The sequence below is a fragment of the Vicia villosa genome, linkage group LG5 (assembly GCF_029867415.1).
Source record: "Vicia villosa cultivar HV-30 ecotype Madison, WI linkage group LG5, Vvil1.0, whole genome shotgun sequence".
Taxonomy (NCBI): domain Eukaryota; kingdom Viridiplantae; phylum Streptophyta; class Magnoliopsida; order Fabales; family Fabaceae; genus Vicia; species Vicia villosa.
Window position 1 is genome coordinate 128,912,833 of NC_081184.1, and position 22,855 is coordinate 128,935,687.

Consider the following 22,855-nt stretch of genomic DNA (forward strand, 5'->3'; position numbering starts at 1 on the left):
AAACCTTCTTTTGTAATATGATTAAGTAACCTGTTCTGAGGTTTTCAGTTCCCACAAAACACATAACTACTTTTCAGTCTAGACAATGGTTGTGAAATATTATACTTCTTGCTTATTGTTGTAGAACTATTTCCTAATCTTTATTACCACTTCCCTATAACCATACTCTATCTCATTCTGCTCTTTATAATGTCCATCTAATTTCAGAAAGAAATTATAAGTTTTTACAAAATCCAGGTTCTCATCTATGTTTTCATATTGTTGTAAACAAATATTGTACTTCTTGCTTCTTGCTTATCTTGCTCTTTATAATGTCCATCTAATTTCATCAAGGTTCTCATATATGTGGAGAAGTATATCATAAAATTTTTACAATTTTATCTAATAAGCCAACAATAATACTCTTTTTCTGAATAAGCCAACAGTAACTCTCATATGCTTCTTGCTTATCCTGAATTATTTCTACAATTTTAAAATGACTGAGATATAATTCCACTTTTCTTTTTCTGGTGTTACACACTTTTATCTAATAAGCCAACAGTAATACTCTATTTCGAATAAACAATACAATGTGATAACAAATATATCATTTTTTATCTTGATACCCAAATTTTAGCATATTATATCATACTACAATGTTTCAAGTCATTTTATAATTACTTCTCCAAAGCTACACATCAACTGATGCAAATATACAGGTTGTTTAGTCGGCCCCTCTCCAAAATTGGTACTTTTCACCATAATCTATACTGCGTATACCAAAGCTCATGAGTGGATGTACTCTTTGTGTTCCCAATGCAGCTTTCTTTACTCTAATAGCCACGTATAACCAATAGATCCTGCCCCCACATTTCTAATTTCAATTTTTTTACTTCTTTTATGTTATGCAGACCATTTGTACCTGTCACACTTTTTTCTTTTTCCAAATGCTGCTTTTTAAATGTCAACTGTTATTTTCTTTTTGGTTTGCCCGCCTCTCTACCCCACTATCCAAATAACTTTGTTTTCAAAAATTTAAATTTCATCTTTCATTCTTTCAATAAACCGCCAACACTCAAAACAACAGTCAAACACTCAAATTTTCATCTTTCATCATTCCAATATGAACAAAACTATGGCTTCAACCATTTTCAACAACTAAATGGGAACAAACATCTTCTGCAAGTTTTCATTAACAATTGGAGTCAATATTTGGGAGGTTTCCATTGTCAACATTGTATCCTTATAAGGTATTTCTTCCAAGCTTATTTTGCATTCTCAAATTCCTGATTTTGTCATATTCTTACAATAACAAATTGACTGTTTTTGTGAACGAAGTAACTTTCTTGGAATAAATGGAACCTCCACATTTTACCAACGAACAAACCCCAGCTTTTCTGGCTAGGAAAAGAAGAAGACTCGCGTTGAACACAAAGAAAAACATCTCTGGCATTGTTAGTTCCTCTCAATCGTCTCATCAACATCTCACACCCCTTCCAAATTTGCTAACATACCAAAATCTTAACACTACACCTCCTACCACAACCCAACACCAGTTTCATGTATCAACTAGCCATCACATAAGAAATATCCTTCCATTTGACTATACCAATAAGGAAAATGTATCCCCATATTTCAGGCAAAATCAATCAACTACTCCCATTCCAACTATGCCATCCACGGAACATGCACCTTTACAGACAACTGGATCAAAATCCTGTCATACAGCTTCTTCTAGCCGTCCCCTGAAAAACAAAAACACTGCAAAGACACCATTTTTTACTCTTCCGCTCAGACAAAATCTTATAAACAGCTTCAATAAAACCACTCATCCTCATAAACCAACTATAAATGCCAATACCAACCACAAGACAACACCACAAACAATGCAGTCTCGTACCCCACATTCTCAATTTTATACAACAATGGCTGCTGCTGATTACTCAAGCGACGATTCTTGCAGCCAATCTGAGGAGGACAATGCTATGGATAACAATTCTGATTCGGATGGAGGTCAACTTGCGGTTCCTTTAGTCAACTCCCATGATGAAGGTCTATTTTTATTACCACACCTATCCTTATATTGTTAATGTTAATTTGTATAATCTGGCAGTTTTTTTAACAAATTTCCCTCTTTGACAAATATAGTTTACTCTGATATTGGAGATCCTGTATGGGAGTGCAAACACTGTGATGCCTATATGTGGTATCAGGAGCGTAAAGGGAAGTCAAGACATACAACTATTCCAAATTTCAGTTTATGCTGTAAGGGAGGCAAAATTGTTGTGCCATTATTGGTAACACCACCACCACTTCTTAACACTCTTCTCTTTGATCCCAATTTGAAAGATGCAAACAATTTCCAAAACAACATACGAACCTACAACGCAATGTTTTCATTTACATCCCCTGGAATAAAGTTTGACACTTCCATCAACGAAGGCGGAGGTCCTCCAACATTACGATTGCATGGACAAACTTGCCACCGAATCGGCAGCTTGCTTCCTGAACAAGGAGAACTACCAAAATATGCTCAATTGTATATATTTGATACGGACAATGAAATCGACAACAGAATCAAATGTTTCAAGTTTGGTTACTTCCTTCTCTCATTATTTTTCTTTGCATTGCACTTTCTTTTTAGAGATTAACATAGTATATTTCTCATGATAGGGACAGCAAGAATGTTGACAGGTCTATTGTTAGTAACTTGAAGTTGATGTTAGATGAATATAATCCTCATGCCAAAGCTTTTAGAATGGCAAGGGATATGATTAAACAAACAGGTTTCCAAGATATCAAACTGAAACTTATTTCAGAACGATCTTCAGATGGTCGTGTCTATAACCATCCCACCGTATCAGAGGTTGCTGCTCTTATCGTTGGTGATGTCGACACCGCATCTAAGAGAGACATTATTGTTCAACACCGTGACGGTTATCTACAGAGGATAGATGAGTTTCATTCAGCTTATCTAGCCTATCAATATCCGATGATATTTGCATATGGAGAAGATGGATACAGAGATAATATACTACACAAGTATAAACATGAAAAGGAAGTTACAAAGCAAAATCGTCAAACTATCAAAGATTGGTTATGTTTCCGATTGCATGAACGCAAAAGCGAGGCTAGGACACTTCTTCATTCAAGGAGACTATTTCAACAGTTTTTAGTCGATGGATATACCATGATGGAATCAGAACGTCTTAACTGGTTGAGAAAAAATCAATCCAAGCTAAGAGTTGGGAAATATACAAAGCTTAATGAACAATCTGATAGCGCCACAGAACAACCACATTCTAAAACTGGAAGAAGAATTGTCTTACCATCCTCATTTGTAGGTAGCAAGAGATACATGGATCAGTTGTATTTCGATGGAATGGCTATTTCCAGTGCTATTGGTTTCCCTGATTTATTTTTAACTTTTACCTGCAATCCTAAATGGCCTGAGATTACACGTCACCTATCCATGAGGAATTTAAACCCAGCAGATCGCCCCGACATAGTTTCAAAGGTCTTCAAAATGAAGTTTGACGAGCTAATGGTTGACATAACAAAGAGACATGTTCTTGGAAAAGTCATGGCCTGTAAGATTTTTAATCCATCTGATATCTTTTATTTATCAACTAAATCTTGCTTATTACTATAAACATTCATCTCATATTCAACTGCTTTCTTGGTTTTCAGACATCTACACTATAGAATTCCAAAAAAGGGGGTTGCCGCATGCTCATATTCTCCTATTTTTACATCCACAAAGCAAGTATCCCACTCCACCAGATATTGACAACATAATTTCAGATGAAATACCAGATCCACAACTGCATCCTAGGTTGTACCAATTAGTTAAGACACAAATGATGCATGGTCCATGTGGTCTTGCACGACCAAAATGTCCATGCATGAAACATGGTAAATGTTCTAAGTTTTTCCCTAAAAAGTTCAATGAAACTACCATTGTTGATCATGAGGGTTATCCAGTTTACAAGAGAAGTTCACAAACTTTTAATGTTGTTCAAAATGGTATTACCTTGGACAACAGGTCTGTGGTTCCGTATAATACCAGGTTACTCCTTAAATATCAAGCTCACATCAACATGGAGTGGTGTAACCAGAGCACCTCAATCAAATACCTGTTCAAGTATATACACAAGGGATACGATCGAATCACGGCATCTGTTTCGCGATCAGGAACTTCATCCAATAATAGTGAGAAGGTAATTGATGAAATTAAGGAATACCTTGATTGTAGATACGTGTCACCAGCTGAAGCATGTTGGCGGTTTTTTTCATACAAGATTCATGGAAGGAAACCTGCTGTTGAGCGTATGTTCTACCATCTAATCGGTGAAAAGCCGTTGTACTACACTGATTTTGAAAGGATGGAAAATGTTTTAGAAAAAGCAAGTATAACAGAATCTATGTTTACTTCGTGGTTACTTGCAAATGGTCAGTTTGAAGATGCAGCACAGTTGACATATGGCCAGTTTGTTTCTAAGTTTGCATATGTGAAAAAAACCCGCTCATGGAAACCAAGAAAAAAAGGTTTTACAATTGGAAGGCTCATTTGGGTTCCACCAACAACCGGGGAACTCTATTATCTAAGGATGATGTTAACCGTTGTGAGAGGACCAAAAACTTATGAAGACATTCGCAAGATCGGAGACAAACAATACGACTCATTTAGGGACGCATGCTTCGCAATGGGATTCCTAGAAGATGATCGAGAATATATAGGTGCTATTAAAGAGGCCAGCCAATGGGGATCTGGACATTTCTTGCGCAAATTATTTATTGTTATGCTTCTTTCTGGAACTGTTAACAGACCCGCAAATGTGTGGAACAAAACTTGGAATCTGCTATCGGATGGAATCTTGCACACCCAAAGAATTTTGGCATCAAACAAAGGTACATGATATTGGTTTCTTCATACTGTTATTCAAAAAAATCTGCATACCATATGCTTCTGATATTCTTCTTCTTCGCATATGCATACCAAACTGGACCAATATGCTTCTCCAACTTCATGATCTTTCCATTTCTCTTAGCACACTTAATTCTGGCATTACATGACTCCCCACTATCTTCATCAACAAAAACAATTGATCTCTGGTTCACCTTTAACCATTTTCTTGAAACATACCTGGGAAAATGCTACAAATATACAACATCTAGGATTCAGAGATGCAAACTACAAAATGCAATGATATAATTATACGAATAACATTTACACACAGATCTAAAAACTACAACACAAATGAAAACATAAACACTATCTCATTCCAGAAATTTAGTTTACCAACTTTATTCATACTCAGAACTACTTTCTAAAACTTATTTCATAATGACTGCTACTTTCAGATACAACAAATTTTTTTTGGCAAATCTCAGACAAAGATCAAAAGGAACCTTTTTTATCATACCATAACTTTTTTTTTGGAAACATAGCCAAAGGTTATCTCCTTACACCATCTGTGTTCAACAATTTCAGGCTCATCAGGATCAAAGCTGAAAACAAAACACCATAATAAAACAAGTATATTAGATTTATGAAATTATAAGATTTAACATTATATTTTTCTTCCATATAATGCTTATAAAATAAACATGCATGTTCCACAGCATTAACCAATTTACAAATATATTTTATACCTGGTTTCATCCGATGAAATGGGATGCTGAGCCGCCCGAGCATTCCTTCCTCTTTGTAGCTTTGGAGAAACCCTTATTTCGTCTTCTGTTTCGGCAGGTTGCTTCCCTTTTTCCCTAACATGTGATGATCTTAGACCAAACAACACATGCAAAGGTTTAAACTGAGTTGCAAATTTTTTCCATTTCTACGACATAAGTAATAAATTTAAACAAATTCAATCAACTTACCCAGAAACGGATGCGTTTCCCAGAGGACCTGCCATTGATTTGCAAGATGATGGTTTCAACAAGATGATAAACACTTCTTAAATGTGAAAATGGGTTTCCGAAACAACAAGAGTATTAATTGAAAGTAAATCCTGTAAAACGTTTCACTTCCTCACTTTAGAAAGGTAAAATAATTGAACTTATGGGCCTTCGCCCTTTTTTAATTTTTGGTCCGGCCCTTCGCCCTTTTGGTTTTATACAGAAAGGCCCAATTATATACATTGTTTATTGTTATTCAATCTAATATTTCAAATATTTTTTTTATTAATAAAATTTATTAAAACTAAAATGTAAATCAACTACTATCTGTACATTAATTCGGTTTAACATACCAGAACCCGTGCGTACGCACGGGTTTCCGACTAGTTTAATGTAAACACTTACGAAGAATGGAGTAGGTCATCCACGTAGAAGTGGCAAAACGTGTCATCTAATATGCTCGGTCTTAAGTTTGTAAAAATATGGAACGGATAAGTTTGCCAATTGAAAATAAATATAAAAATCTAGTCTGTCCGCTAAGGTGTGATAGATTGACGGTCGGCGGACTTATCTACGTATCTATTTATTTATTTTCATTTTTTAATAGATTAATAGATATTTTTTTATTTTTCAATTAAATTTTTTCACTTATTTTTTAAAATAATTTTTTATAAAATAATTTTTAACAAATTTTATCTCAAAAGCATATATTCATAAATAAATGTATAAAATAAAACTATCAAAAATTAATTAAAAAATACGAACTTAAGACAAAAACGGATTAAACGAATAAACGAGATGGATTGTGGCGGACAACGAATTTTAGCGGACGAAACATTTTAACTGAACGAATTTTGGTGGCGGCAAATTCAAAATTCTAACCCAACTTTTATTTTTTGACAGGTGCATACCCAACTAATCTCGCCCTATTTTGCCATCCATACCTCAACATAGATACATTAGAGGTACTTGATTTAATAAAGTGCATGGACACATTCATAAGTTACTGCATTTTTATCCTATTTTTTAAAATTTAAATCTAAAGAGTTTGTTAAATTGATAATGAAAAGATATAAGTTACAACATTTTTATTCTAATTTTTTAAAATTTAAATCTAAAGAATTGTTGAATAGATAATAGAGGAGTAAAAGTAAAACTAATATATATAACAGAGAATCAAAAGTTCATTTAAACTTTTGATTATTGTTTTCCTTACAAGAAAAAATAATACTCTCTCCATCCCACAATGAATTATCTATTGGGTCATTTCACACATATTAAGAAAAATATATAAAAATAAAAGAGAATAATATTTTTACTATAGTGTTCCTATCATGTATTGAGAATGATGAAATTTTAATTAATTAAAGGGTAGAATTGGAAAAAGTGTATTGGAAATTGAAATAGGTCATTTATTTTGGGACACCATTTTATTCTAAATGGGTTATTCATTATGGAACGGAGGGAGTACCGACTTCATGATACATTTTCTTAAATATTTATTGGAGACCTTACAATTAGAGTCGTGTATATAGACATAAATCTCCTTCAAACCAACTCTTCCATTAGTGTTATTCCATACTCACAAGATCTCAAAGATCTTGATAGCAGTAGACAACTTTCATAAGATTATATCAATTTTCATAATTCTTATCTTTTAGAATTGAAAAATTTGTTGAAAAATATTTGTTCAGATGATTCTTCGCGTCATGCTTCTTAAAAATCAAAACTCAACAAATACACAAAATCAAAATAATTGTGAAGTCTAACTTTGTCAACATACTCTCTTTTGACAGTTTATATATTTCGACAACTACTAGGTATATTCGACTCTCAGTCGAATATTGTAAATACATACTCTATCGAATACTACATCAACACAAATAATTAATACTTTACATTCAACACTTCATACTCTCCTACAATTTTGCTAAAATGCATTGTGATTTTGTAAAAAAAAAAAAACCCAAGAACGCATTGCATATAGTCAAATGCATAGTGTTCATATGAAACTTTAAAAAAAGGTTTTGAAGCCTATCACGACAATTGTCGTTTAAATGAGCCACTTCCTTATCTTAAAAGCAACTATAAAAATAATATAAAGCTGCTTTTACTCAAAGTATTTGATTAGATAATCAATTTAAATCCTCTGCAGCAGTTGCACCAGATAACTTTTGAATATATATTGAGGCATTTTACAATGATTTTTCTGAGGTGGCTTCATCTTTTAACCAATCTCTCAAGAAAAAGCAAAAAAAGTGTTAGATTAGTCAAAAAGAGTTTAATTTTAGTCCAAGGCTACAACCCTATAGCTAGCTATAGGGTATGGATACCTGCAAATTCAGGATATAAATGCATGCATCTTCCCATCCTCACAAGAAAAAAGCCACTGCAATCTCTATCCAAGTCATCGTAGCTCTGATTTTGCTGTGGACCAAATGCATTAACGACAAAAAGCAGCATTTTGAAATAGTATAGTAGTATTCTTTTAAAACCTTATTATAAATGGTAGTATTAACAATTTAACTTCTTACAAAGCTGCACCAAGTTTTACTACAATGAAGGTAATGTCTAAGGAATAAAGAAAAATATTATAAAAATGAGATAAAATGTGTCATGTTATGAGAAAATATTATACTAACATGTTTGACATATATGTAGTACTTTCAATTTACAAGTGCACTCGTGCATGTTGATGATTTTGATTCTTTATACGTTACTTCTAATAGACACATTGTCATATATATATATATATATATATATATATATATATATATATATATATATATATATATATATATATATATATATATATATATATATATATATATATATATATATATATGCATGCATGCCAACACGAAACAGCAAAAAGGACAGTCTAGAAATTACAGAAACTCCATTCAAATTGACAGTAAGAATTTGAAATCCTACAGTTGAGATCCGGTTTCAGTGCATATGTGTGAGAGTGAATATTGCATAAAATGGGTATGAAGTCTAAAAATAGATAATAGGAATAAACATACATGAGTTTTTAGATTGTCATAAAATAAAACCTAAAAGTTAGGTGATAATACAAACTGTGTAATAAATGGTGTGACAGAAATGTGACCTCATTGGAAAATAAATGCTATGCATGTGTAGATTGGTTATGGTTACACTTTTTCTCCTATGATTTATTTGATGTTAACAAGTCATAACAAATGGTGGTTTTAAGGGCACTGTAAAAGGGTATACGTTTCATGGTTTGGACTATTATTATCTGACTCAACAGTACTCTGCAAACTACCAAGGGTGCACAGCACAGTAATGAGACGAGGGGGTAAGGACATTGGTTGGGACTTTGAACCATTGTTTAGAACAGTTTTTGTTATTTATTCTCATAGGTAAGTTTGATATTCAATACATCACCACCTAGAGTTCATATATTTTATCGCGTCAACATATTCACTTTTTATATTTCTTTTCTTCATACAATTCTGCATGGAGTTTTTTAGTAAATATGAAGATTTTTTTTACTTTTTTGAATACATTTGAACTTCTTTGTAAAAAGTTGGGATTTGATCAAAAGTGAAGTGGCTTAATTTAGGAACGAATTTTATAAAAATGTGAAGCTACATCACGCTATATCGGCATCCTTTGTGAAGCTGATCCTCAAAAGGGATAATTCTTAATCCCTTGGTGATTATGGCAGGAATTAAGGTGTTGTTTAATGGGATGTCTGAGTGTGAAATAACATTGGAGTCAAATTATTGGCAATTTTGGAAATTGAGTTCACTCCATTTGGCATTATCACGCATTCCAACGATTAAAACATTGGTGACCATTTGATTGTGATTTGAAGATTAAAAAAAAAAAAGTGTTTTTATTTTAAAATATAAAAATATTAAATTTAAATCTTATGATCTTGATCCAACGGTTTTTAATGCTCCGAATGCGTGAATGTATGATCTCACGGCCGCATTGAGTCATCTTGTCAAATCTTGAATGAAGTCATTTTCTTAAATAAATTGATTCATTCAATTAAAAGGGTAAAGACGGGTGCTTGATAGTAAAGGTTGATTTTAAAAAGAGAGATGACACGTTGAGTTCAATACAACGAAAAACACATATGACAATAATTGTGGTATATATATATATATATATATATATATATATATATATATATATATATATATATATATATATATATATATATATATATATATATATATATATATATATATATATATATATATATATATATATAAGGAGAGTTATATTGACTCCAAGAGTAAGTTATAATAACTTACTACACATCTTGACCATTAATTATTTTCAATCTAATGGTTAAAATTAATAAGTCATTAAATGTGGAAAGAGAAAACTATTCCTTATTAATTTTAACCATTAGATTGAAAATAATTAATGGTCAAGATGTGGAGTAAGTTATTATAACTTACTCTTGGAGTCAATATAACCCTCCTCTCTCTCTCTCTCTCTCTCTCTCTCTATATATATATATATATATATATATATATATATATATATATATATATATATATATATATATATATATATATAATGATGGTTGTACGTCTGTTGTTAGATAGCGTGTGATTGTATGTATGTTGGTTTTCACCATGGGTGTGAGACCATGATGATAAGGTAGATAGCGTGCTACCCATCACAACGATTATCTTACATAATCATTATAATATATATTTAGATCATGGACTTGAAACTCTGCAACACCAATTTTATTTAGAATAAAATTAATATTTCAACATGATTACAAAAGATAAACGTTGTGGTATGTATGTTTGAGTTTATTATAAAATATGCGGATCTGTTTGTTTTTTCATACACCTCACTAAAAATATACCACCATTAAAATTGATGTAGAAGATAATAATCTGAAAAATTAAATTATTTTTTAAAAACAACTTAAACAAACCACTGTTTTTCAAAATATGCATCTCGTAATTTATCTCTCGCTCTTTAACACGTAGAATTTGGTTCAATGCCCCAAAATTTTTAAAGCAACAATTCATTCTCTTCTAGTTTATTTTGCAAAGTGTTAATTTGTAGACTAATTCGGAGTCATTATCATCACTATCATCATATTTATTTTAATCGACGATGATGATCATTATGATGACAGTGATGATGGTGAATCAAAATTTCTCAATAAATTTGATGTTTTGCAGTATAAACTAAAAGAGAATGAATCGTTGATTTGAAGAATTTGAGGCATTGAACCAAGTTCTATGTCTTAAAGAACGAAATATGAATTATGAGATGCATGCAATTCGAAAAATATTGATTGATCTAAGTTGGTTTCCAAATATAACTTAATTTTCAGATTATTATTTTCTAAATAAACTTAAATGAATGCATAATCAGTGAAGGATTAGTGAAACAAAAAATCTTACATACGGTATAATAAACTCAATTAGATATTCTGAGAAACATTTATCAACAACTACATACAACAACATGTATCAATATTTATCAACAAAACAACAAGAATAACAACAATAACAACAACAACAACATACTACAAGATAACAACTCATAAAATGTTTAAGGATTGTACCTTTTATTGAAAATATTCGTGGAATAATTTGAAGCTGATCTATTTTGTGTTGCTATGAAGAAAAAATATAAGGCAGATGAAGCTTCCACAATAGCTTCATACTTCTTGTATTATTTCTCCATAGCAACAAAAACCATTTCTGAACTACACTCATTGTATACGCTTTCTTGAGTTAACATTTTTCATTCACTTTTGTTACAAGTCAAAAAACATCATGTCAAATGTCAACATATTTAGAAACATAAACTCAATCAAAATTTGAATAATAATCTCTTAAACCAGATTTCAATGTATAAACAGCTTTCAGAATGTTAACCTGATTTGGAAACTTAAACTAGCATGACATTAACAACATGTTTGTTAGTTCCATGGTTTTGTGTTGGCATTAGTTTTGCTAAAATATGCTTCTTAACTAATGTTAAGCAAGATGTTGAAACATCTTGATCAACTGTCATGGCAGGTTCTGCTGTCATGAGATTTTACAGATGTTTTGCTAGATGTTTTGACATGATATACCAGAACATCATGACAATTCAGACTGATTTTAATCATTGAAGATTTGATTGAAAAATGTGAGTTTTTGGAAGATTCAGGCACTCATACTAGCGCATCCAATCAAGGAGTTATTAGGACAAATGAAGATTTAATTTGGCTTTAGAAAACGGATCACTGAGACTTTTCTGAGAAACTAAGATTTGATTTGATTTGTTCTATTTTCTGTGAAGATCTTGCAACTGATTGAAAAAGGAAAAGATTGAATTTGATTCAGAAGTCCAAGCCCATACTGCAAGAGTCTATAAAAGAAGACTAGGGGTACTCAATCCAATATAACAGAAAAGATACAAACGATTATTTAGGACAAACCAACCTAATTAATACACAGAGAAGGATTATAACTCCAATCCTCAAAAGTGATCTCCAAATTACTACTACATCTAATCCCAAATCAATCCCACGATAAATATTTAACCAAAGACAAAATCTTGTTAATGTCCAAAAACTCTCCTTTGAGTAACTTTGAATTTCTAGCACGCCACAAACACCAAGTGACCGTAAACCACAACAATCTCCAGTAACTCTTCTTGATCTCATAAAATAAAGAAGAATAAAATAATACAAAACTATCCACTATTGAAACCAACAATGGAATAATGAGAATCCTTAACCAATTCAAGAGATCTAACCAAATTTGAAATGAAACTTTACAATGGAGAAAAAGATGCCCTACTGATTCTTTAACATCAAAACAAATAGGACACACCGTATTATGCGAACCATTGACTATTCCTCTCTTAGATAAAGAATCTCTTGTAGGAAGACGGTCCAAGAGTAATCTCCAACTGAAGAACCAAATGTTTGAAGGGACTAAAGTTTTCTATAGCTTGGAGAAAACCTCCACCGTAATAGAAATCCGAGAAACACATGTTAAATATCCCTGACCTAGAACCATTCGGGATACCACTGCCAAAAGAAAGAGCCCTGCAACCCTGCATTCGATACAATTCTGCCAAGATGAGAAACAAGGCTTGAAATTCAGCAAAAGCTTGTGCTTTCAGGGATTCAAAACAAATATTCAAATCCCAAGTCCAGTAGACATTGCTCCAAGATCCCAATGATTCACTCTTAGGGCTCCTAAAGGTAACTGCCTCAACCAAATATGGAGAAGTAAGCTATAATGGTTGCAGACCAATCTAGTTATGATGCCAAAAGTCAATAAGCCAACCATCCCCAAGTTTACACGAAATACTAATACAAAACTAGCTACAATTGAAACCCCCCCCCCCCCATCAATGACTCATTATGCCCTTTAAATTCCTCCACAAAAAGATTTAGCCGAACATCAGACCGGAAAGACTCGAACAATTCTCTTCTAATGTCACCATAACGGAAAAAAAGAACAGCAACCCACAAAGGAAAAGAATTCGAGTAAATTCTCTATGCCCATTTCGACAAAAGAGACATCTTAAATAATTCGCAAGTCTTGATACCCAACCCCAATCCCTTTGGGCGAAAAAAAGAACAGCAACCCAAAGGAGAAGAATTCGAGTAAATTCTCCATGCCCATTTCGACAAAAGGTCCATCTTAAATAATTCACAAGTCTTGATACCCTACCCCCGTCCCTTTGAACCTACAAATATCCACCTACGAGACCCAATTGATCCTACACCTATGCTCCTCTCCTTTCAACAAAAAAAAATACCCTTTAAATATTGATATTTTTTGGAGCACAATTTTTTTTAACTCTTGTACTCTTTTGTAATAATTTTTCAAAGTACAAAGTTATTCTCTCCGAATAAATTATTTAATAGAATTAGATACACAAATTGTTGTGTTTATAAAAAAAAACTATTAAATTATTAATTCTTTAAATTTTGTTGCAAATAACTTATAAATGCATTTTACAATCACTGTATATTATTAAATGTAAGCACTATTGTAGGAAAAATAAAAATTAATAGAAGGAACTGTAGTAAAGCATTGTCTTATCCTTAATGAATAAATAAAAATCACATGCAAAATCAAATTCAAACCCTATCTCTCTATATCTACTCTTATATTATGCAGTTAATTAACTTCTTAGTTCTTACAATTCCTACAAACCCCAATAAATAACAAAATCTGTACCACAACAATGGTTCAAAGTGCCAACCATAGTCCTTGCCCTTCATCTCATTACTGCTGTGTACACTTGGTAGTTGCAGAGTACTTCTGAGTATTATAATAGTCCAAACTATGAAAAGTATACCCTTTCATTGTACCCTTAATTCAACCATTTGTTATGACTTGTTAACATCAAAGAAATCATAGGAGAAAAAGTGTAACCATAACCAATCTACATTTAATTTTCAATGAGGTCATCTTTCTGTCACAATATTTATTACAGTTTGTATTATTACTAACTGTTAGGTCTTATCTATTTCTAGTATCATAATCCCTTTTTCTATGCATTCTTTGTTTGGATAAATTTTCAGTTATTCACGCAAGTCAGTAACACATTATGTTATATTCCACATACCCATTTTATGCAATATTCACTCTCACACGCATGCATTGGAACCAAATCTAAGATGTAGAATTTCAAACTTTGTGCAGATTGTTAATACCATTTATAATATAAATGTAAGTTCTCAAGAGAATATATATATTTATAGCACTATCTCTAAATGAAACTTTATGTGATTAATGCATGTAGTCCACGGCAAAAGAAAAGTTATTTGAAAATGACTTTTCTCACTGCAATGAATTTTTCTTGTGAGGATGGGAAAATGCATGCATTTACTCCTTCACCTGCAATCCATCCCTCAACATTAAGACGTGGGTCTTCAACTCTACCTATAACCTAGCTAACTAGGCTGGTTATCCTTGGACTAAAATTGAACAATTGTTTGACTAGTTATATGATAAAAGTGTCTGCAAATTCTATGCGTATAAATTGTACTTGAAACTCACCTCTCTTCTAAAATCTCTTAAAATTAGGTGTGGTAAAACGGATCCGGTCGGTTAAACATGTCCGTTTTACGGAATATAATATTAATCTCACACATTCAAATATGTCTGTTCTGTTCTAATTTTTGTGCACATATATTAACATAAAATATTGTAATTTTTAGGCTGAAAAAATGCAATACTCACATACAAGAATTTAGACTCGCACTCTAAACTAAACTCATCCCGTTCAGCCTGTTTTTTATAGATTTTTTTGCTGCAGACATACCCCTTTGCCACTAACACCCTCTCTATTTTTTTAAAAAGTGCTAACCACTTCTAAGCTCACAAATATCAACATAAATATTTAGTGATAGATAAAAAAACTGTAGATAAATGTCATTTACACTTTTTTTTTTTTGTTATCCTTAAAAATTAAAAAGGATGTGAGTATCGTTATAACCTATCTTAAAGAAAATTAATTTATATATAAAAAGTAAAAAAAGTAGAGAGAGTGTCCATGTCATTTTAGTAGATATTGGGGAAAGTGAGTATAATTTCAACTTTCAATTTTTTACTTATAAAAACTGCATATGGTATAAGGTTCCAACTACCTTAGAATATTTCTATATACACAAAATTGAAAAATTACTCTGCAAATAATTTTCTTACTTTTGGTAATGGTACAAGATAAATGCCAAATTTATTTTTCAAATTAGGAAGAGTTTTCAAAACATCACATGGTGTGGGACATATTTGTGCTTGTTATTCTTATAATTCCTGACAAAGTCTAACTGACTTTACATTTATCAAACAAGTCAATAAGAAATATAAATGCAAAATGCTGAGTGTTTTCTTTTCTTGGACCTACTCATATCTTTTCACCATCACTATATAGGTGTTTTATGTATACATAATTTCATTTTAGAAAAAACAATGAGAAATTAATGTCTGTGAGTAGATATCTAGTATAATTGATATTCAAGTACTTTCAAGGAAACAGCCCCAACAGAATCTTATGAATGTGTCGTATTATTAATATTGTGGGTCATTCATACCACCAATTCTGAATTTTTTTCCTATTCCTGTCATGTGTTAGTTTTTATGTGTTTTGGTCATTCCAAAACATGGTAATCAATTGTGTTTAATATAATAGACTCAAGCACATGAGCTTGGAGTTTTCTTGTTGCTAGGCTGATGGAAAACCTCACTTTCATTCACTCTGATGTGTCCACTGTTATTTACAATATACACACAAACACAAGCTATATGTTCCCAATTGTCATTTCAACAATAACAGTTTTCACTTTATTTGTAGTGTTGGATCATATGACAAGGTACTCCTCTAGTTACTAATTAAAAACCTCAGACATAACTAGTAACCTATGAAATTGGATAATGCTAAGTAACTATATATAGTTAACTTCTTGTTATTGAACATAAAATTAGTTGAAGATTGATTAATACATCACAAGTGTGTGTTTTTTTCTATAAATAATAATGCAAAAAAGGAGACTTTGTCATTAGGATAATGGTTCTTTTTTTTTTAATAAGCAATTCATTATAAAGCTCGCACTAGGGGTGCAACCCTTACAAAGAGACGCTAAATAGCGTTTAAACAAGATAAAGGAAGTTTAAACCATTCATAATAAGTGGCTTTAAACTTAGGATAACCAAAAGACAACCATCTCCATGAAAGGAAGATGATATTGGAACAAACCACATCATAGCAAAAAACTTCCCCCTTGAAGATAATGGAATTTCGCATAATCCAAATGCACCAAATGATAGCAATCCAAATTATGTTTATCTTCACCCTATGATTAGCATTTTTCACCTTATCTTGTATGACTCCATAATCCAAAAATTCCCCTCCATTGACCACCTCCTTTATACCCACCCAACCATACATTTGGTTCCAAATTTCCTTCACCACATGACAATTAAAAAAGAGATGAAAAATCACTTCCGGATGGTTGCCACAAAACACACAATCTTTGTTAATGATGCTAGAAATTCCTCTTTTCAATAACTCATCTATGGAAGGAAGTTTTCCAATGAAGAATCTCCATGTAAAGACTTTGATTTTAGGAGGAATTTTTAACTCCCACATCACTTTTAACAAATTGATTAAGTGGTTAGGCCACACAAAAGATTTGGAGTCATTAATAATATTAGAAACACTTCTTACCGAAAACTCCTTTTCCGAATTGATGCGCCACAAGAAGCTATCCTCGTCCAATTCTACCGGTGTATAAGCGTCTAAATCGTCACAAAAACGGGCCCAAGAGGACAGCCCCCGAGCTGCCGCAAGCACTGTAGAAGTGGCTGCCCCATTTGCTAAGACCATGGCTGCCCCGGTCGGCAAAACAGCTGCTGTCCCATGCGAAAAAACAGTAGCAGCCCCACCATTGAATAAGGCTTCCAAGTCCCAATGATGCTTTCCGTTGTTCCAAACCAACACATCCGCCACCGCACAATTTTTAATGGTTGACAAATCAAACACATCCGGATAACGCTCGCGAAGAGATTGATCTCCCAACCACAAACTATGCCAAAAAAGAGTATTTTTACCATTTTTACAACAAGACGAAAGACAACCGGTAAAACCGCTATCAACAAATTCATCTAACAAGTTATTGTTAGAAATGTCTCTCCACCACATTGACTCGTCATTTCTACTCATGTCTCCATTAGGAACTTGCATCTTGAGTTTATGACAATGATATCTCAATGAAATGAATCTACTCCATATAGCATTATCCTCTCTCAAAATTCTCCACTTCCATTTCAAAAGAAGAGCTTTGTTAACTTCCGCCACATCTCTCACACCAAGCCCACCCTTCTCCTTCGGACTACACACATACTTCCACTTCACCCAATGTATACACTTTTTATCCTCCCTCCCTCCCCATAAAAAATCACTTTGAAGCCTTCTTATCTCTTGAATCACCTTACCCGGAGCTTTAAAGAACGATAATGTGAAGGTTGGTATAGCATTTAAAACCGCATTTACAAGAGTAACTCTTCCTCCCAAAGAAATGTTCCTTCCTTTCCAAGAGGAAAGCCTCCCCTTTATTTTGTTGATCACCTCCACCCACACCTTTTTTTTCCTTTGATTCTCCCCCACCATGATTCCTAAAAACTTAAATGGTTCCTTAACTCTTTCAAATACTGTAGGTATAAGTATTCAATTTTATGAGCTTCTAAACTATGAAACAAAATGACAATCAAATTTTATATCATCGAGTGGAATTGGCTACATAAATTAAATTTCAGATAATATTCTATCAAAGGTAGTGTTTCTTTCAATTTAGTTAATTTCCAAATTTTTCTTAATAGTTTTTGTTATATTTTTTCTAAGTTTTCATCTATATATAATTGTTTGACTCTTACACATTTGATATATTTTCCTTACAACAAAATATACAAGAGTTGTTTCAACATGTATAAATCACCTAAATTTATTTTTCATCATTTTTCTATTATAAGTGATACGCTAACATTCTCTCTAATATTGTCAATCTAATCATATCTCGTCTAGTCTTACCACACATTCAACACAACATTCTCATTTATGCTACACTTGCTTTATTTTTCGGGTTAATTCTCAATCGCCAAACATTCTCTTACGTACAACATTGCAAGTCTTATTGTTGTCTAATAAAAAAAATCCTTCATCTTGGGTGATAGTTTTGTGTGACACAAAGCTATTGAGGCTCTCTATTATAGTGCAAATAGCAAGTGCAATATTATCATATCAATAAAGACCGGTTGTGTTTTAAAGATGATTCAACAGTTTTTTATGATTCAAAGCAAAGGGTTGTTGTTGCTTGAAAATATGTGATGTCATATGCAAGTATACATGTATGTTTAAAGTAGCAAGTGATAAAATAGTAAGGATGTTGATCCCACAGGAAATGGAAAATATAATAACTTAAGTTGATTTTGTAAAATTATCTTTCGTAAATGAGCATGAGTATGAATAAAAATAATGTATGGTTGTCACAGGTTTAATTTGGTAGCAAACAATGTCAAAAACAGTTTTAAGAGAGTAAATGAGTTCAATAATGGGGAGTATGTTAGGCAATGATTCGTTAATATAACTTGTCAGTTGTGTGTGTACATGATGTGTTATATCGTTTCAAAAGAGATCATAATGTGATCTCGTGGTGTATCTCTAGATCAACATAAACATATACAACAAACCAAGGTGACCAATCTCTAAAGCTCACTTGTTACTTTAATCCATGTCTGATTTTATTCAGAATATCTCCTATGATTGTAGATCTTTATCTCTAAAGTAGTTAATCTAGTGAATATCTCTATCCTACTATTTTCAATCACTTTTATCATGAAATCCACTTGTTGTTGTAACTCTCACAACAACAAGCTTGCATCTTTTCCTAAGTTGATTATTCAAAGAAACATATTTATAACAGTTTAACACATGATAAAACAAAGCACTAGCAACACACTATTTAACACAAATGAATAATTCATATTAACTTCACATTGCTCAACATAAAAATGTTTAGATCATTATGAGCTTTGTACATACATCAATACTTGTCCCTAAGCTAAGAATGCTTAAATCATAATAAAAAAAGTAATGAAAACTAAGGAGTAACATCTTTGTCTTCTTGCAATTGCTGATCACAGAGATGCGACCTTTGTCACGCTAGATACTGCTAACACAAACTTGAAATGATAAGAAGGAGAAGATCTCCACCTTGTTCAACTTACTCTCTTCACTTATTTATTCTAAGTATTTATTTCTCTAAAATTATGAACCTTTTCATTTCCTTTAAGAGGTCCTTTTATAGTCAAGTCAAACTAGGGTTTTTTATGTTATCTTGGATCATGGGCTTAAGAATATTTGTGACTTATGGCCAGAAGGAATCAACATGTGGGGGACAAGGTGTAATGTGGAAGACTGGTGGCGCAAGAATTCAGGCGGAAGTGTCTTTGTATTTGTCCTTTGTAGCAACAAGTCACTTTAATGGGTGTACTATGGTGCATAGTTTTGTCCTCTAGCGCCCTGATCTTATCTTTTTGCATATTTGATTCAAACACCATTCATTCTGCAGATTGTTGCCACGTGTGCCCTACAAGAGTGGTCGACATCTCTCTTTAACTTTTATTGCTTCAAGCTCTCTTCTTTTAATTGGGGTTAGTGTGTTGTACCAGAACTGTCGTGCCACACCTCACCAGAAGTTAACTCGACACATGCAACAATTACATAAAATCTAACAAAAGAGAACACCTATTGTACTCTTTATAAACTACTCGAAAAAAGGAAAATGTAATAAATTAAGCTATTAAATATCTGAAATAAAGAGATAAATTCAAGTATTAAGATTTATAATAACTCACAAATTATAGTTTATCACACCCCCAGACTTGAATCATTAACTGTCCTCAGGTTATGCGACAGATAATATCAGAAAAGAAAAATTTTGCTTCGCTTTATCCCTTAATCTAACAAATCATTTCTTATTCAACTTAACATACATCTAAGAGGATTATTTTCAAAAGTTGGCATAACTCAGTCTTGTTATTATATAGCTTTGCTAGTGCGCGTGTATGTGTTCCATAATGCTGCTTGTCATGCCATAACTCTTTAGTTAAGATAATTAGCCTAAATCCTATTTTGGTTATCTTATCCTATGGTTCAAGAACTCATTCTTCAATTTAAGAAAAGAGAATTGACTATTTTGCTCTTGACTTTTAGCTTATTTTGAACTTGAGGATTTCACATGCATTTTTATTATTATTGATAAGTATTTCTAGATGTCCACCATTTCACCGGACGGGGTCTCACTCGTAATGAGTCCAACCTATTACTAATAGTGAAGATATCCATCGTTCCTCCAATTTCTGACACAAGAACTTATTGAAGTGCTCAGTGGCTTACTTCATTAATTTTACACACTTTTGAGTGTTTATTTATAAATGTAGTGTATCCTTTGTAAAAGTCTTAAGCAATAGTGTTGTCCTCCCCTAAACTGTATCCTACTATGACTCTTATTCCATAATCTAAAACCATTAAAACTCCCTAAGAGACTAACTACTATCTTGATCACTTCTAGCGCGACAGGGGTTATCTGAAAATCACAAGCATGTACATTGACTTATTATACAAACTTTCTTTCCAACATTGTCAACATTCCAATTAGAAGTCTTCTAAGCTCTTAAAAATTCTGCTATTTTTAGGAATGGAATTAGTTATTTTCTTCTTTCTTTCTTTCTTTTTGTTTTATATAGCAACTAACAGCAACACACAATATGAATTTTCATTTCATTAAAAACTAGAATTAAATTGATAAAATTAAACTTGCAGAAATTTTAAATTGCAACATCCTAAAACTAAACTAAGAGATAAATGATTTTGATTGATTGGATTGGTAAACAGAAGTCGTGACGGAAGCTTCCACACCTCCAATCATAGAGTAAGGACAGGGTATTCACTATCATTTGGTGAGTTATTGCACGCCATGACTCGTCAACCAAAAGAGTTTAGAAAGAAATACCAGCTATGCTCTAAGCGTGTTGCTCTTACTGTGGATTTCCCTCCTTCTTCTTCTTCTTCCTTTTCTTGTTTTTTTCCCTCTTTTCTTTTCCTCCTTTGCTTCATTCCCCTTTTTGGAAGTCTCATCGACAACTTCAGTCATGGAAGCAGTCGTGGGCTCTTTCACTTCACTAGACTTTTCTTCATCGAGGTCTTTCTCTTAACTAGACTTTTCTTTTTGGTTGGGGTTTTCAATGTGGATGAACTATTGAGTTTTTTTTGGAGTCTTCTGCTTTGTTGGGTTGGTGACCTCTGGCACAAAAGTATCTTGTAGAGGTTCTTTTGGGTCTTCACCATCAGCCTTGTCAACCTATTTAGAATCATCTTCAGACTCAATTGAGTCCTCAGCAGCAACTTCTTCTGTCTCAATTTCAGTGTCATCTTCATCTTCTTTTTCTTGGTCCTCTTCTTCAACTTGTTTTTCCTCTAGAACTTACTCTTCTTCCTTTTCCAGTTCAACAATATCTATTTGGTCATCCTCCTCTGCACTTTATTTTTCAGCAGGCTAATTTCTCTTCATCTCCGTATTATCCTTGGTCACTTGCTTGATCAGGTCATAATTTGTCGAACCATCATCTGAATCTTCTTCTGCAGGCTCAATAATATCAAACTCCTTTATTGGGATGGTCTCTTCATGTATTGGTTTCATTGGGTTCTTTGTCTTCTTTTGCTTTTTGGTTTTCTTCTTTGGCTTCTCAAGTATGTGCTATGTAACACCCGAGGCCAACGAGGGCACAGAGTGGTTGTCGGTCCACGAGGCATAACAATGAGACATTCTCTAGGCTAAAGAGGGCAAGGAGTGGTTGGTGAATTCACATCAGAGTGAGGGGGATCTTGAGGTTGTTCAGGTATCAGAATTCATAGTTGAAGGAAGGTTTATAAGGATTGATTGGTATTACCTATACTAACAAGATGCATATTCTTTTCGGTTGCTTAACAGATAAGAACTCCACAGTTAAGCATGCTTGACTTGGATTAGTATTTGGATGGGTGGCCTTCTGGGAAATTTCTCGAAAAACGTGTGAGTGAGGACAAAGCATACTGAAAAAACTTGTGTTAGTTTGTGGGGTCAGTCGATAATCCTGAAAGCATTATGGTGCGTTACAAATGGTATCAAAGTAAACTTCTCCCATTACGATGTGGTTCAGGGACGAACGAAGCGAAAGATGGTTGGCATGTAACACCCGAGGCCAACGAGTGTGGGGATTGGTTGTCGGTGCACGAGGCATGACAATTAGACACTCCCAAGGCTGAAGAGGGAAAGGAGTGGTCGTGGAATTCACATTGAAATGATAAGGATCCCGAGGCTTTACATGTATGAGATAATATAGTTGGAGGAAGGCTTATAAGGATTGATTGGTACTACCTATACTAACAAGATGCATCTTCTTTTCGGTAG

At 32.9% G+C, this 22,855-nt stretch overlaps 1 protein-coding gene across 1 annotated transcript; it reads left to right on the plus strand.

The window, feature by feature from the left end:
- Window positions 1-1,334: 1,334 nt before the first annotated feature.
- Window positions 1,335-4,898, plus strand: LOC131605418 (uncharacterized). Its single transcript, XM_058877775.1, has 4 exons — window positions 1,335-2,031; window positions 2,128-2,569; window positions 2,653-3,569; window positions 3,670-4,898. The coding sequence occupies exons 1-4, from the start codon at window positions 1,335-1,337 to the stop codon at window positions 4,896-4,898; spliced, it is 3,285 nt and encodes a 1,094-aa protein (XP_058733758.1).
- Window positions 4,899-22,855: the final 17,957 nt, after the last annotated feature.

Bases quoted from the DNA above. Each gene is read 5' to 3' on its own strand.
- LOC131605418 (XM_058877775.1), top strand. From the start codon at position 1,335: ATGGAACCTCCACATTTTACCAACGAACAAACCCCAGCTTTTCTGGCT. The intron at 2,570-2,652 runs GTTTGGTTACTT...TTCTCATGATAG, and splicing joins AACAGAATCAAATGTTTCAA to GGACAGCAAGAATGTTGACA. The intron at 3,570-3,669 runs GTAAGATTTTTA...CTTGGTTTTCAG, and splicing joins TCTTGGAAAAGTCATGGCCT to ACATCTACACTATAGAATTC.